The 15,500-nt window shown below is 39.1% G+C and overlaps 2 protein-coding genes and 1 non-coding gene across 4 annotated transcripts; 2 read left to right on the top strand and 1 right to left on the bottom strand.

Moving 5' to 3' along the window:
* Nucleotides 1-1,614: 1,614 nt before the first annotated feature.
* On the top strand, nucleotides 1,615-4,384 carry LOC133870414 (uncharacterized TPR repeat-containing protein At1g05150-like). The gene has a single exon (XM_062307536.1). The coding sequence runs from the start codon at nucleotides 1,856-1,858 to the stop codon at nucleotides 4,244-4,246; it is 2,391 nt and encodes a 796-aa protein (XP_062163520.1). The 5' UTR covers nucleotides 1,615-1,855; the 3' UTR covers nucleotides 4,247-4,384.
* Nucleotides 4,385-6,694: 2,310 nt separating this feature from the next.
* On the top strand, nucleotides 6,695-6,767 carry TRNAE-CUC (transfer RNA glutamic acid (anticodon CUC)). Its single transcript has one exon. It is a non-coding gene; the product is annotated as a tRNA-Glu (tRNA).
* A 4,280-nt stretch (nucleotides 6,768-11,047) lies between these two features.
* Nucleotides 11,048-15,456, bottom strand: LOC133871088 (uncharacterized). 2 transcript variants are annotated; one of them, XM_062308449.1, is made up of 5 exons: nucleotides 14,849-15,456; nucleotides 14,223-14,648; nucleotides 12,567-13,163; nucleotides 12,172-12,308; nucleotides 11,048-11,420 (listed from the first exon to the last, which is right to left on the bottom strand). In XM_062308449.1, exons 1-4 carry the CDS (start codon nucleotides 15,299-15,301, stop codon nucleotides 12,177-12,179), a joined length of 1,608 nt encoding a protein of 535 aa, XP_062164433.1. In that variant the 5' UTR covers nucleotides 15,302-15,456; the 3' UTR covers nucleotides 11,048-11,420; nucleotides 12,172-12,176. The 2 variants fall into 2 exon arrangements, with proteins under 2 accessions (XP_062164433.1, XP_062164434.1); XM_062308450.1 differs by having other exon boundaries at nucleotides 12,181-12,308; nucleotides 14,849-15,455.
* Nucleotides 15,457-15,500: the final 44 nt, after the last annotated feature.

The following is a 15,500-nucleotide window of genomic DNA, read 5'->3' as shown; positions in this document are numbered from 1 at the left end:
ATGGTCATTTTTCTAAGAGTAATGATTCACTACCACCTAAATATACAACTTTTTACCACCTTGCCTATGTGGCAAGGTGGTCCCCTATCTTAATTTATTTTTAAAAAATAAAAAAATTTAAAAAGTAGTGGGGGACCACCTTACCTCATAGGCAAAGTGGTAAAAAATTGTATATTTAAATGACAATGAATCATTACTTTTTTTCTAATATGCCTCCAGGAAGGTACGGCAAATTAAGTCTCCACCTCGAACTTCTATTTAAAATTTTGACGAAACTGTCAAATTGTCACATTAATACACATTATAACATGATACATGTCCCAATATGATACATGCTTGGTTGTGACACGTGGGGCCTGAACTTTAAATGGCTAAAATTAAGGGCTTGCTTGGTTTTTCTTAAGCAGAGAACCCCTTTGAGAATGATGGTTGAGTCCTTGAACAACATAAAGAGTGGCTCTAGTCCGCTTTCACTCTCTCTCCATTTATTATGAGTTTTTTTTTTTTTTTTTTAAAAAAAGATTTTGAATTCTTATCTATTACAATTATTTTTGAAGTAAATAACTGAGATTGCATTATATCAATATTTAGTAATTTTTAAACATACTAAATAATCAAATAATAAATATTAGACTAACTCTTTGCCTTATTTGTGAGAGCTTTTTCTTGTTCTAAATTTCTAATGAGATTTTTTCATGCCTCCTTTGTGAGTGTTCGGAAAGGAGGGAAGAGCTCTGCCTCTTCTCTCCTCCCCAACCCTCTCTTGTTGTTGCTTCGCTCATAACTTTTGATCACACGCCCTTCCTCCACCCAAGTCAATTTGTTCTTCGTCTAGTCACACACGCCACACGTCTCATGCTCACCAATTGCAGACCACCTCCTACCAGACATAGAAGTGGACAAGTGGTTACTGACTTTCAACCACTCTAGCTCAGTTGATCTCAATGCGTTCTTCTTATAATGGCAACCAAAACCCCTTGTTGTCCCTGAACGTCTGTCTACCAACAACCGAATTTTTTTCTTAGACAAAGCCAGATTTTTTGGTGGTCCTTTAGGTCAGGGGCCACAATAAGCAATTAGACCAGTTTTTTTTTTTAAAAAAAAAAAAAAAAAAAAAAAAAAATTGGGATGGTATCAATCTAGTCAATGAAACTTAATAATATATTTTTATTTTTAAAAAAGTAAAATCATGTAGGTGGACGGAACCCATTGCTGTGGCGTTGAAATAGGCTAAAAAATACTTAGATTACAAGTAAACTAACGGTCCAGCTATTATATATCCGGCAGTTGAAATGGAATCGTAATAATAATTTCTTTAAAGCAAGTCGACGTTTGGTACGGTAATTAGCACGACCCAAGTTCGAAAGCCCCACCCTATGTAGCCTAAAAGCCAGCTGGCCAAAAGTCTCTACTATTTTCCTTTTTCAAATACAAGCCAAGCCATTGCCAATTTGCCAACCAGTAACCAAAGCCTCGCACAGCCAACTCATCAGTAGAAATAAAAAATAATAAAATGGAAAACGACATAGCTTTATCGTGGGGCTGCCACCACACCCATCATCACAGCCAACGAAGTGAGAGAGAGAGAGAGAAAAAGAGAGAGGACTCTCTTTCTCTCTCTCTCTCTCTCTAATATTTCTTTCTTTCTTTCTTTCTTTCGTTCTTTCCCTCTCTCTCTCTCTCTCTCCCTCCTCTTTTCTTCTTTACCTTTCCTTCTAGATCCAATGAGAGGAAGAGAACACTCCCCCCACGAACCCATAATTTCACTTAGCCCTTAGCCCTTAGCCCTTATCTATTATTATATCATCTTTGTGGGTTGTCTTTGAGAGACCCTCTCAGTGTCAGAGCCAGAGAAATGGCGACGAGAGGTAGCAGATCGGAGAAGGTGAAGAGGATTTTCCAGCAATTCGATGGGAACCGCGACGGAGGGCTCAACAGAGACGAAATGTCGGCGCTTGTGGTGGCGGTGAACCCGAGGGTCAAGTTCAGCGACGAGCAAATCAACGCCATTCTCGACGAGGTTTTCCGGACCTATGGCGAGTTCATCGACGGGGAGAAGGGCCTGACCTACGAGGGGCTGTTGCGGACCTATGACGACGGCGCCGGCGACGTGGACCGTGACTTCGACGCGCTGGAGCTCGAGCTCGGTCTGGACGAGAACATCAAGGGAATCTCCGAAGCGTCGTCGTCTTCGATTGTCGACGAGCGCGCAATCGACGCCCAGAAGAAGCAGAGGACCGCTGCGTGGGCGGTGTCACCCAACCACGGGATCGTCTTCGACGACACGTGGAAGATCGTCGACGACTTGGAGATTCTCATCAAGAGGCTCAAGGCAAAGCAAGCGAAGGATGGGAAATTGAAAGGGGACAATTTCGACGCGTACTCGGACGCTGGGTGGTCTAGGGAATTGGGACCGTCAACGGAGATTTCTGACAAAAGGGTGTTCTGGGAAGAGTCCGGACACGACTACGCGGCGTTCGTGAAGGAATTGGGGGTTCTGAGGAGCCGAGCCGACGGGGCGAGGTCGAGAGAGGAGGCCTTTGATGGGCACATGGCGATCGGTAGGGTCTTGTACGAGCACCAGTTGTTTAAGGAGGCTTTGGTGAGCTTCAAGAGGGCTTGTGAGTTGCAACCCGTGGATGTGAGGCCGCATTTCAGAGCTGGAAATTGCCACTATGTGCTTGGGAAGTACAAGGAGGCCAAGGAGGAGTTTTTGTTGGCTCTGGAGGCGGCCGAGGCTGGTGGGAACCAGTGGGGCTACTTGCTGCCACAGATATATGTCAATCTTGGGATTGCGCTGGAAGGTGAAGGTATGGTTCTTAGTGCTTGTGAGTACTATAGAGAGGCTGCAATTCTTTGTCCTACACATTTTAGAGCTTTGAAGCTTTTGGGTAGTGCTCTGTTTGGGGTGGGGGAATATAGGGCGGCCGTGAAGGCCTTAGAAGAGGCTATATTCATGAAACCGGATTATGCTGACGCACATTGCGATTTGGCGTCGGCTTTGCATGCCATGAGTGAGGATGAGAGGGCGATTGAGGTGTTTCAGAAGGCTATTGATTTGAAACCCGGTCATGTTGACGCTTTGTACAATTTGGGTGGGCTGTATATGGACTTGGGTAGGTTTCAGAGAGCCTCAGAGATGTATACTAGGGTTTTAGCTGTGTGGCCGAATCATTGGCGGGCACAGCTCAACAAGGCTGTGTCCTTGTTGGGGGCTGGGGAAACTGAGGAGGCTAAGAAAGCTTTGAAGGAAGCGTTGAAGATGACAAACAGGGTTGAATTGCATGATGCGATATCACATTTGAAGCAGTTACAGAAGAAGAAGGTGAAATCTAATGGGGGTGCCAATGGGGAAGGGGCATTTGTCACTGTGGAATTCTCGAGATTTAAGACTGTGGGGGACAAGACTACCTTGAGACCGGACTTGGCCAATGCTCTTCAAATTAGAGCTTTCCAGAGGATTACCAGGTTGAGTCGTTGCGATGTAGATCTTCTGAAGAGGGAAATGATTGATCGTGATGTGCCTGTGTCCTATTCCGGTGCTGGCGCTCCCCAGAAAACCATACGTAAGCCTAACTTGGAAGAAATTCTCCGCCGTCTACTCAACTTCCTAAAGCCTGAAACATTCCAAGGAGCTGTCAAAGCCATAAACGAGAGGATACTCTCTGTCCTGGACGAAACAGGCTCAGGCAGGGTGGATTTGGGCATGTTCTATGCTGTCCTTGCCCCCATTTGCAGCGGCCCTCTAGATAAGCGTAAGCGTGTGGCTTTTGATGCGCTTCTGTGGCGTCCTGTGAATGAAGGCATTTCGCAGATTAGAAAGGTCGATGCTGTTACATACATCAAACTGTTGAGGGCTATCTATGTCCCTTCTGATGGGGTTAGTGAGATGCTGGAACTCCATGGAGACGTGGATGCTTCACTGGTGTCTTACTCTGAGTTTCTTGTCATGTTTGACGATCGCGATTGGGGTTTTGGTATCATGTCCACTCTGTTGAAGCTTGAAACTGGGGATAGGAACCGCCATGGCCGCTATGTTTGTGCAGTTTGCCGCTATCCGGTTATTGGATCCCGCTTCAAGGAGATAAAATCTCATTTTAGTCTGTGTAATCAATGTTACAGTGAGGGAAAGGTGCCTTCTACCTACAAGCAGGAAGAGTACAGATTCAGAGAGTATGGAAGTGAAGCTGAAGCGATGAAAGACAAGTGCATGTGCTTTAATGTGCAATCCCATAATGATCCGTAGCTAGAAGACTTAGAAGTTTTTCCTTTTTTCTTCCATCATGTTATTCTAGTTGTTAAGTGTGAGATATATAGTTCATCGATGTGTTTAGCGAGCTTCATGCCCTTGTATAATAAAATTTGTCAAGTTGTTGCTCTGAAACTGTTGTTTTTCTAGCTGTAGAATTGCCATGCTGTATATTTCCTTTATAATTTCTGATTCTTTATGTAGAGTTTTTTATTTAATTGATGAGTCCAGATATGCAGAAAGGGTCAGTGGCTTTCTTTTTGGAGTACTGTTTTATGAGTTTAAGCTCTACTTAAGGTGCTAAACGTCAAAATAAATGTCTGTTTTTCAGTGATAACCTTTTGCAATTGAAAATAACTTGACATGATAGGAGTGCCAATTTTTATCTGTAGATATAATAGGAATCAAATTTGAGTTTTGAACTCTGAAGTATTGATGAGAGCTCAAGAATTGGCAGTTCGTGGATTGATGATCGTGCCCTGTAGTAGGGAACTTGGGAATGTGAGCTGAAGGTTGTAAATCCTGACCCATTGCCTTCTTGCTGCAGCAGTTTTCCTGGGAAATTCTGCCATAGTTGACCCGTTCCAGAAACCAGCCAGAAAAAACAAAAGAAAAAAGTTACAGAGATTGGTTTGTTGGAAACTATTTCCTGCTAACTATCGGGCCATCGGCATGTGAGAGAGCAACAATGTCATGATTCAAAAGTTGGAAAAACACCGACGATAATGATGCTTGAGTTGAAAAGCTAGAAGTCTTTCTGTTATAAGGCAATCGAATGCTGTCTTAAAGCCGTAATTTACAATTTTATGTCTCTAGCGACTGGGGCTGTCAATAGGGACCAACTAGAGTATGGTGCCAAATAACCCCCAATAAGTGCTTTTAACTTTTATTTGGCTCATTTGCTGGTTTGCTGGTTGGTAAAAGACTTTGGGTATAGGGAGGACAGGCATAATCATAGCATAAACACAACCAATTTGCCTGTCAGTCTCTAAATAGAGAAATGATACGTGTATTTTTAAGTGTATACTTTTTGACATGACAGTAAAAATTATCATTAAAATTTGAATCTGATAGTGATTCATTCAAGATTCAATTATAATTTTCATCGCTGATATATGCACTTGAAAGTGCATGTACTAGCATTTCTCTATAAAATACCAGTGCTCTCGTTTACTAGGTTTTCTTGTAATTTGAATATGAGAAAGATTCTTTAACTCAGTCTATTAAATTGCCATATGTCTTTAGATCTTATAATTTTCTTATGCATTTTTAATAATATTAAAAAAGCATGTGATTTTCACATGCAAATGTACGTGTTACAAGGACAAGTTTTGACTAAATAGACTACTTGGAATCTTTAGAAAAACTTTGTCCATGTAATAATGACGTCCATAAGCTATGATTGTGGCAAGACTTATCACTCCCGGATAAATAGCAAATGATTTTGGCAATCCAAATCTTCCACCAGTTGGAGGACAGGAAGGTCTGCTCTTCCACACCTGCCTCCTTCCACACCTGCCTCCTATAAACTCTAATGTCATTGCTTCTTCACTGATAAATGATAATCTCGTTGAATATATACTGCCAAATTGATATTGTTGTATTTATTTTTTATTTTTGGGTGACTAGTATAATTATTTTATTATTGAGTCCATAATGAGTCGGGCTAAAAGTAAACATTCGAGGAAGCATATACTCATCTTAAATATAAATAGAGTTGACCCATTAGACTCTATTAAGTCATGAGTGAAATTTTAAGGTTGAGGTACTAGTCTTTTCCACAGATGAAATAATATTGTCTTTCTGCACTTAAGGCGTCTACTGGAGAGACATTAGAGCAGAAATGAAAAACTTATCAATCGAACAATCTAACAATGGAAGTACATTAATTTCTTATAGTTGATCTCCATGTGCTATATATGGAGAAAGAGCAAAAATAAATCAACAAAGTCAAGTTTATCATAGCTTTTGCAACAAATATTCTTAATCTACCATTTTTTTTAGAGGCTTTTGTTTGGATATCTTAATCTACCATTTTTACGTCCCCAATATGTTAGATTTATGGAAAAAAAATATTCTCAATTTGTTCACAACATGTGTAGAACAGTGTTAAGAAAAGCATATATTTTCGCAAACACAAAATCACCCACTAATTATTATTATTATTATTTTTTTTAAGAAAAATCACCCACTAAATTTAGTCATTGCTTATCGACTTTACCCACCAGCAATTATATGATAATACAAAGAGTTAAATCCATTAAAGCACTAATTTTTTCTAGCTTATTTTTGAAGGACAAATTATAAGAAAATATATACGTTACTTTCAAATCTCACGTAATTCTGTATCAATTTCAAATTACGTCTTTCCTACTTTGGGCCTCCACTGTCAATGTCTTGATTTCTTTGAACAAATAGTTATAGGAAAACGAGGTAATCAACATCTCCGTTGTAGTCTAGTTGGTCAGGATACTCGGCTCTCACCCGAGAGACCCGGGTTCAAGTCCCGGCAACGGAAATTCCTTTTTATGTTGAGCTTTTGCTTGGTCGGTGCACAAATCAGATTTCCATTTGAAAATTGAAACCAACTTCATGATTCATATGACTAATTTTGATTGGTTGGAATAAAATGAATTTTCATAATTCAATTTATACATGAAAAAAATCGAGTTGACTTTGAAATCTAATTTATTTGTGTGAAATAATTATCAATTGAAATAGAATTCAATTACACTTGATATTTGAAAGAAAAAAAGATGAATTGCGTTTTCCATGCTACCCCCACTACATGTTGATCTAATATTCAAAATTATAAAAATCAAATCAAAGTCAAAGAAAAGTTGAATCAATCATATATATATATATATATATATATATATATATATATATATAATTTTTTTGGTAAAAATCCAATTGAGAAAAGAAGGGAATACTTGTTGTTAAGTGGTGCTGTGTTTTATATATTGGGATGAAAAAAAAGGAAGAGAAAATAAGGGTTAAAAATTAAACCTATTCACATGAATTCTAGTTCAATTCAATTCATGTATGCAAGTTGAGATTCCAAACATATGTTGGATTCAAAATCAAATCATTTTGGTTCCTAACATTTGGATTGTACTAAACGAATTCAGATTCAATTTATTGACCAATTCATGGATGTCCAAACAAAGGGCTAGTTTCTCCGTGAATAACATTCATTGACCAATAATATTGTTAAAGTAAAATGGTTGCGATATTACAATTTTTATTATAATTTCATTACAAATTTAAGTGGCAGTCCACGTGAATGCCACATTGCACAAGATGAGTGAAAAAATTAATCAATAATAGTTTACAAGTAAATTTAATTGTTTAGAAGCTAATGTATTAAGTGTCGCATGAACTGTCACGACAATTTATAAAGCACTTGTAAAAGTCGACTCGATGACAGATACATTCATACACTCATTTTAAGATGTTCAAACGAGGGCTTAGGTCATCGACCTAGGTGCTAATTTATCATCATTTGAATTAAGATGGTCCATAAGACTAATAACTAATAAGTGAAAAATGATAATTGCAAATTATTTTCGCTCAAACCAGCCTCTTCACAACGGCGAACTCTTTAATTCAATAATGCAATTAAGTCAACTATTTTCGAAGAGAAAACAAAAAACACGACTAAAACACTACAATTTCTTCCAGGACAGTTTGGTGTTCAAAGTTTTGTAATTCTTCCCTTCCAAATCTTTTGGTTAAAATAAATGGATATGCTGAAGAGAGAGAAAGTCTGAGACTTTTCTAGAGAGCGAGGGGTAAGAGTGATCTTGTCTTCCGGGGGGGAGGCCTCTCGCCTCCTCCTCCCGGCCTTGTTTTTTGGTTTTGGTTCCCTTGGCCGTTAGGGCCAGGGTTTAGTTCACCCTGGGTTGTCTTCCCCAGTGGTGGATGTTTGTCTCTGAGCCTTTAGGGCTGTCGGAGTGTTTTCCTCTCAGTGTAGCATTGGTGCAGGTTGTTTGGTTTGCTTGTTATTTCTTTTGTTTTGTTTTGTCTTTGTTAGTGCAAGCAGAGGCTTTTGGCTGCTGGTTCATGGAGATAGACGGGTGTTAGAGAATGGCCGGTGGAGATGTCGTTCAAAGCTAGATTTATTAACCTCGATTGGCTCTTTTTCGACAAGAATCTTCCTGTGGCGGTCTTCAGCTTTCTCCGGTCTCGATGGTCACTTGGCGGGACCGCGTTGCGCTCTCCTGGTCGGCGCGTGATCAGCACACACTGAGGGTCTTCTTTCCGGCCCTCGCGCGTGCGGGTTACGACCTCTTTTTCCAGCTTCGCTAGGTGCAGATCTGGACCTCTGAAGGTCGTCCGTTGATGGGGGGGCTCCCGGAGAAGTCGTGTGCTCTGTACGAGCGGGTTTTTCCGACTGTCTGTTTCCTGGCTTGTCTTCCTGAGCTTCTTCTTGTTGTGGTTGTAAATTCTTTTCCTGTTTCACAGTCTACCGGTTTTCGGTAGCTGCTTTAAGCTAGAGTTTCCCCTGGCTTTGTGGTTAGAGGTTCTTTACCTATAGCCGCATCTCTTGGCCTTCGGCCTTGGTTTATCTTCGCCTTTGGGCGGCTGTAATTGTCTTCTTTCTGTGTATTTGTTCTGTTATTATAACCATTTGGATGTTTTCCGGGCGCTTGTTCCGGCAATGAAGAAGGCTTTTACGTTCAAAAAAATAAATAAATAAATAAATGTATATGATCACAAGGAACTATTAATAGCTTTCCATTTTATTATTATTTTTTTAAAAAAATAATTTATATTTTTTTACTTTAAAAAAATGGTTAAAGACATTTTTAATATACGTGGTTTGAAAACTTAATTTTTTAGTACTTTAGTTTCAATTCGCATCGCAAATGGTACCTGTGTTTTTTAAAAAGACGGATATGGTACATCCGTTCATTTTTTCGTCCAAAATTTAACGGATTGCCGCGTGTCTACTCTTAGGTGTTAACACGTGGGCCATGTGACACAATGTAAAAAAAGAAAAAAATAGAAGAAAAAAAAAAGAAACTAAAAGTCTTTAAAAATTAATAAAACTTATATATATTAAAAACTTGCAAAAAAAAAAATTGAAAAAAAAAAAGAGGTGGAGCTGAACCACCCCCCTTGGTCAGTTTGGGGGTGGCCGAACTACCCCCGTGGCCAAACCCTCTATTTTTATTTATTATTATTATTAGAGGGTTTGGCTATGGGAGTGGCCAATTTTTTTTTTTTTTCCCCTTCTTTTTTCTCTTTCGCCATGGGGGTGGTTCAGCAACCCCTATGATCCCACCCCCAAGGGCCAAAACCCTCACAATTTTTATTTTTCATTTTTTTCAAGTTTTTAATATATATATATATAAGATTTATTATTTTTAAATTTTTTTAAATTTTTAAAGATTTTTATTTTCTGTTTTTGACTTTTTTACATTGTGCCACATGTCAACACCGGAGAGTAGACACGTGACAATCTGTTAAATTTTGAACGGAAAAATGGACGGAGGTATCATATCTTTTTTTTTTTTTTTCAAAACCTAGGTACTATCTACGATGCGAATTGAAACTGAGGTACTAAAAAATAAAATTTCCAAACTATAGGTATCAAAAAGATCTTTATCCCTTTTTTTAAAGTAAAAAAATATAGAAAAATTAATTATGAGATCAAAGTTTTCTTTTAAATTGGGCTGGAAGTTCTCTAACCGAGCCTATTAAACTAACATGTGTCTAAAATATATATGAGAACACACGTCAACTTAGAGGGTTGCATATGCCATATGGTAAGCTACCGCCTCTTAAATACATGCAAGGCACATGCTGTATCATTCACTAAGTGTGAAAAGAAAGATAATTTAATTAAAACACTGCTTTTAGTTTATACACCACCAGTGGAACTCAAATTATCATAAATAAGCTATAAATCAGGATAAGTAGTCGAATTAGTTGCTAAATGCCTTTCAAGTGGTTAAAGAAAGCTGAACGAAGTCATGCCAACCGGAACTCTAAGGTTGGTATGTGCATGTTATGCATGATAATGGTTGTTATGATGCCCATGGTAGTAGTAACAGCATCATCGTCATTGTTGCCATTATCACCAGCACCATCAGCAACATCTACTCTGTTTGACCCCCTAGAGGATCAGGTGCAAAGAGGCGAGGAACAGTACCAGGTTCAACCAGAAATTCTGCATGAAGACTATGGCATTTGGTATCCGGCACCCGACTTTGGTGGTGGCGGCACCGCTCCCATTCCACACTGAGATGAGAAGAAGAATTTTGCTGTGATTCTAGCATCCAGATTTCATTTTCTAACCCAAGAAGATCCCGAGTATCACGATCTGCTCTCTAGAATAAGGATGTTGTACTTGTATACTTTATGTTCATGTATTCCTAGTCAGTTGCATATTCCTGGTATGAGTTTCTGTTAGTCTTAACACTACGTAACATATTGTTCTTAAGCTGACCATATATCATCTTACAAAGACACAAATGAATGGTTTTATCTTAGGAAAATCCCAATAAGTTTCTCCATGCTGTTATTAACCTTGTCTCGACGCCAATCTAGGACTGATACAGATAAAAACGAGTTTGGCTTGGGTTCAATTTCAGGGACACGATCCAATACAAACAGGCCCAGTTCTAATTGGAAATGGACCCAAGCCAAACCCCAGATAGAGCACGGCATGAAGAAGTCTGTCTCATTCGGTTCCTAGTTCGAATCTTTTCTTGATGTCAATTACTTCTTCTTTTTTTTTATTCTTTGAGAAAAAAAAAAAAAAAAACATAATATTCGTTAGCCTAAACATAAGGGGGGAAAGTCTACCATAATTGCATCCCAGTCTATAGCAGAGATTCTCATGTTTCTTTGTTTTGCATGCAAAGACAACAACTAATGAAATATAAATTTGACTTTACTGCGTCAGAACCAAAAACAGGCGTCAGAACCAAAAACCCTACCCCATCCCTAGAAGAACAAGAAACAGACCACAATAAATAGTGAACTCTGATAACCTAACCAAATCACGGCAATCAAGAACTAGCTGAGCATACGCCCCTTCTCTGTTGAAGATTGACAGTAGATAACAGAAATTACTTAGTAGTTCCTTGTACTTCAGAACTGCAGAATTACCCCAATGGAAGGCCTCAGAGTCTTAGGCAACAATCTGGTATTATCTTACCTATTTGACAAAAGAAAAATCAGAGTTATTAGACCACAAGGTTAAGGAAAACTTGGAAGGGTACCTGCATGCACCATGGCATTTGAAGGACTACATTAAAATTTTAACAAGATCTGAGATGAGAACATAAGCTATTTATGGTTTGGCGTATAAGTTTGAAGATAAAACAAAAGCAAATTTGGGGAAAATATGGGAGAGTTTACCATTTGGACCAACAAAATTTCTCTCCACAACAACTAAGATTTAGAAAACTGGGTTTGAGGAAGAAGAAAGGTATCAAAACTTACTTTTAATATCTTTCAACTCTTTCTACATACCAATAATGATATAGCTTCATCTTCTATTCTTTTCTCATATTTCCACTAACTTTATCCTCTCTTCTATGAAGGGACTAAATACTCAACAAGTATGAGCATGTTGCTTCAACTTCAGAAATAATACCTATGCCATGTACCTTGGTTGGAGTTAGTATGCCAGTCTAATGTGTTTTCTTGAAGGGGAGAATTACATATTGAGTTGAAAACAGAGGATTGTCATTGCCTATACTAAATGGTCGAATGAAGATTTCTAGGGCCATCTAGTTGTTCATTATCTATTTTCTATCTTCTAGAGATTCTTCCTTAACTTCTGCATCTCTTCTCTTTGTATGAAGATAATGTATAAAAGTTCAAAGAATCCAAAATTGCATACATCTAAATTCCTAAAAATTACACAGCAATTCCAACTAACTGAAACATAATTCAATGCTTACCACACTTACATAAGATGTATAGAAGATGGGCCACAAATGGAAGCAACTTTCTGAGCACGCTGTGCTTCACCCCTGTAAAGCTCCTTCATTTCTTTTTTTGCACGCCGTGCTTCACGCCTTTCCTCCTTTAAAGCAGCCTGCAAGCAGAAACCTTCAACATCAATATCGAAGACAAAAGTAGAGCAGACCAACAAAGCAATAACTGCTCAAATCAGTTACTTATCAGATAACTAACTGCAACTTATTTCCTTTGGCATCACGCTTAGTAATGGCAGTTAGAAAACAGGCAAAGGACTGTATTCTGATCTTCTACGAGTAAAAGATGACAGATAATTCTATGGTTGAAGACAATGTTCAAGAAATGTAAAAAGCTGAAACAGGCAGCAAGGAGATACCTTCCGTTCTTTCTTCTCCTCTTTTGACTCCTGACCATGCTGTTTCCTCTTCTGCTGCTCAGCCTTTTTACTATCCACATCCTTGACCTTTTCTGCACCAGGTTTTATACTATGAGGTAGAAAGTCCACAGGTAGCTTCTCTTTTCCTCGTAGGGATATTACATGACTCATGGCACTCGAGGCTCCATATAAAGTTTCAGTCAACTTCTTTTTCCTAGTTTCTGGAGCCCCAATCTTACCAGGGTGGTTATCAAGATTTGAATACGTAGAAACAATGGTCTCACAATCCCAAACTTCTGATTCATCGCTGCTTTCTTCTACAAGAACCACGTGTTTGTCTTCATTTTCATTTTCCTTTTCATACTTCTCAGCATATTCCACACAGCGACGAATCACTTCAGCCGCAGATTCCAATAGCTCCTTACTTTTTGGCATCTCATTATCATGCAATAAATCTGCAGGAACCTTATATTTGTCACCGAGTTCCAAAATCGCACGGTCACCTAGGGCATGCTTTAGCTTTTCTGCCAGAGGTTCAGCTTCTTCAGCTACATTACCATAATCATCATCATCAGTGCCATATTCTTGACGCTCAAGCTGCAAAAGATAAACAACTGTTGGACAGAGGAAACTTAATGTGACAAGAAAAGGGCCATCGAACAAAGCAAGATAGTGGTCCAACTGTATGATATAAGTTACAAGGGTAGAAAGTTATCCTTTACTTTTGGAATCAAAAGATATAGCAAGCAATTCAATCAAACAATACACCGGCTGCTCAGCAAGCACAACAAAAAACTGCGGTAGACTGGTCTCAATTGAAACAAAAATTCTATGATACTTGTGGTAAAAGATCAAGTAGAAATTGGATTCCATTGACCCAATGACAGCAAATGTTTTTGCAGCCAATGTAGAACAATAAGGGAAATCAAAAGAATTCATGAAAATGAAATACATAGGTAGTTGAAACTCAAGCTTGTGATATATTAAAGGCTTAAAGCTTAAAACCTAAAGTAAGCAAATTGACAGCATGTATGTCATCTTGAATAATAATCTAGGTGTCATTACACTTAATGTAACGCATATCCTCTACAATCAAGGATAAAACAGCAACAAAGGAAGTGCATGATTTCTATTAACCAAGAAGTATTGATAAGTCAATTTTCAAAATAATGCACTAGATTAGCACACACCAAAAAGGCTTTAAAATATACAATAAGAAACGTGGTGGTCCTATTAATATAAGCATAGTCACATATTATATGCCCACCACCTCAGTCAATCAGAATCAGGCATCAAGCCAAAAAGAAGTCCTATACATAGATTTATAACAATATGCATGTGCTTAGAGGCAATTTTTTAAAAAATGAACAATTAAGGGAGGAAAGAACAGGAGTTAAAAGAGCATAGCACGTAGGAATTAATTCCAAAAAAAATTCACCCAATTGGCATCGAAAAATCAAATCTAAAAACTACCTTAGGGTTGGGAAACTTAGGTTAGTAGACTCTTTTGTACCAGGGCTACACAAAAGAGGTTCTTAATTGTAGTCTAGGCTCTATACCATATATTGATCCAGTTCTTGAAGCATATTCTGGAAAAAGAAAGAATAGTGAAAAAGGAATTGAAATTACAATGAGAAAACAGGAAAAGAAACTCACTAAATCAAATTGCTCATCCAGAAAACGCCGAACCCGCGGCTTCTCACCAACACATTCATCTCCTCCTACTACAAGATGATTTCCAATTCCATTCTGAAAGACAAGGCCATCCACATTTTGTTGTTGGTCAGATTTATCCACCTCTGTTTTGGTTACCCCAAACTCCTCAACCCTGTTCAACCTCTTATCCACCTCCACCTCCACATCCTCCTCTTCTTCGGGAATGTTTGCCTGAAGAACGAAATCCTCTTCCAAGTCCTCAACATCGGAACCAAACCGCGAAAGATCGCTATCATCAAGCAGTGCAGCCACATCAGGATCAACCGCTTTCTGAACCCTCACACCAAAACTCTTAGATGCAACACTAAAAATCGAATTCCCATTGGGATCACCATCCCCTATCTGTACTCTCGAAGCATCATATGCCTAAAGAAAACCATCAATACAACAATTTCAGTCCCATATAGATAACCAAAAGCCGAATTCTATCACATTGGCTCATCGTAATTGAATAGAAATCATTATTTTTTTTTAAAAAAATTACATTTTCATTATCCTCGTCTATATTCCAAGATATTTTCTCAGCAACCAAACAAAGAACAGAAATCAAGAGCTAACCAACGAACCTTGACGTCACGCGGAAGCTGATCAAGCCTCGCCTTCGGATTATCATAAAATGCGGAGCCACCTCCAGCGTTCTTGATCTTCCTCAAGTGAAGCAAATAGTTGTAACCGTCGTCCGGAAACCCTAGCTCCAAAATCTCCTTCCTCACATGCTCCGGCAAAGCCTTCGTCCCCGGCTCCAAGTTCCCGAAAACCCGATCATCGTCTCCCTCGTCGTTGTCCTCGGGAGCATCGGCGAATATCGAATCGGGTTCTTCGTCTTCTTCGTAGCGGCCGGAGCCGGAGACTCCGGCGGGTACTCCATCTGCGAAGACGGATACGGAGTTGTTGTCGACGCGGACGAAGACTCGGTCGCCACCCGGTGAGTCGTCGTAGTTGGGATCGGACGAGTCGCGGGCAAGTAATTGGAACGTCGCCGATTTCTTCTTGTCGATGAACTGCTTCTTCTTTCCCATTCTGTAGAAATTCTAGGGAGCTGCAATAAGTTGATTGATAGCTACGGGTTAGGATTTCCACATAAACCCTAAACTAAGCAGAAATGTTTCTCTGTAGAGCGAGTATAAACCCTAGCAGAGCTGGTCCAGCTAAAGAAAAAAACCCTAGGCTGGTCAACACGTGGCATTTTAGATCGCAAAAGTATAAAAATTAAAATTC

This window comes from Alnus glutinosa, chromosome 6, assembly GCF_958979055.1.
Source record: "Alnus glutinosa chromosome 6, dhAlnGlut1.1, whole genome shotgun sequence".
Taxonomy (NCBI): domain Eukaryota; kingdom Viridiplantae; phylum Streptophyta; class Magnoliopsida; order Fagales; family Betulaceae; genus Alnus; species Alnus glutinosa.
This window is presented reverse-complemented; position numbering and strand designations above follow the sequence as displayed.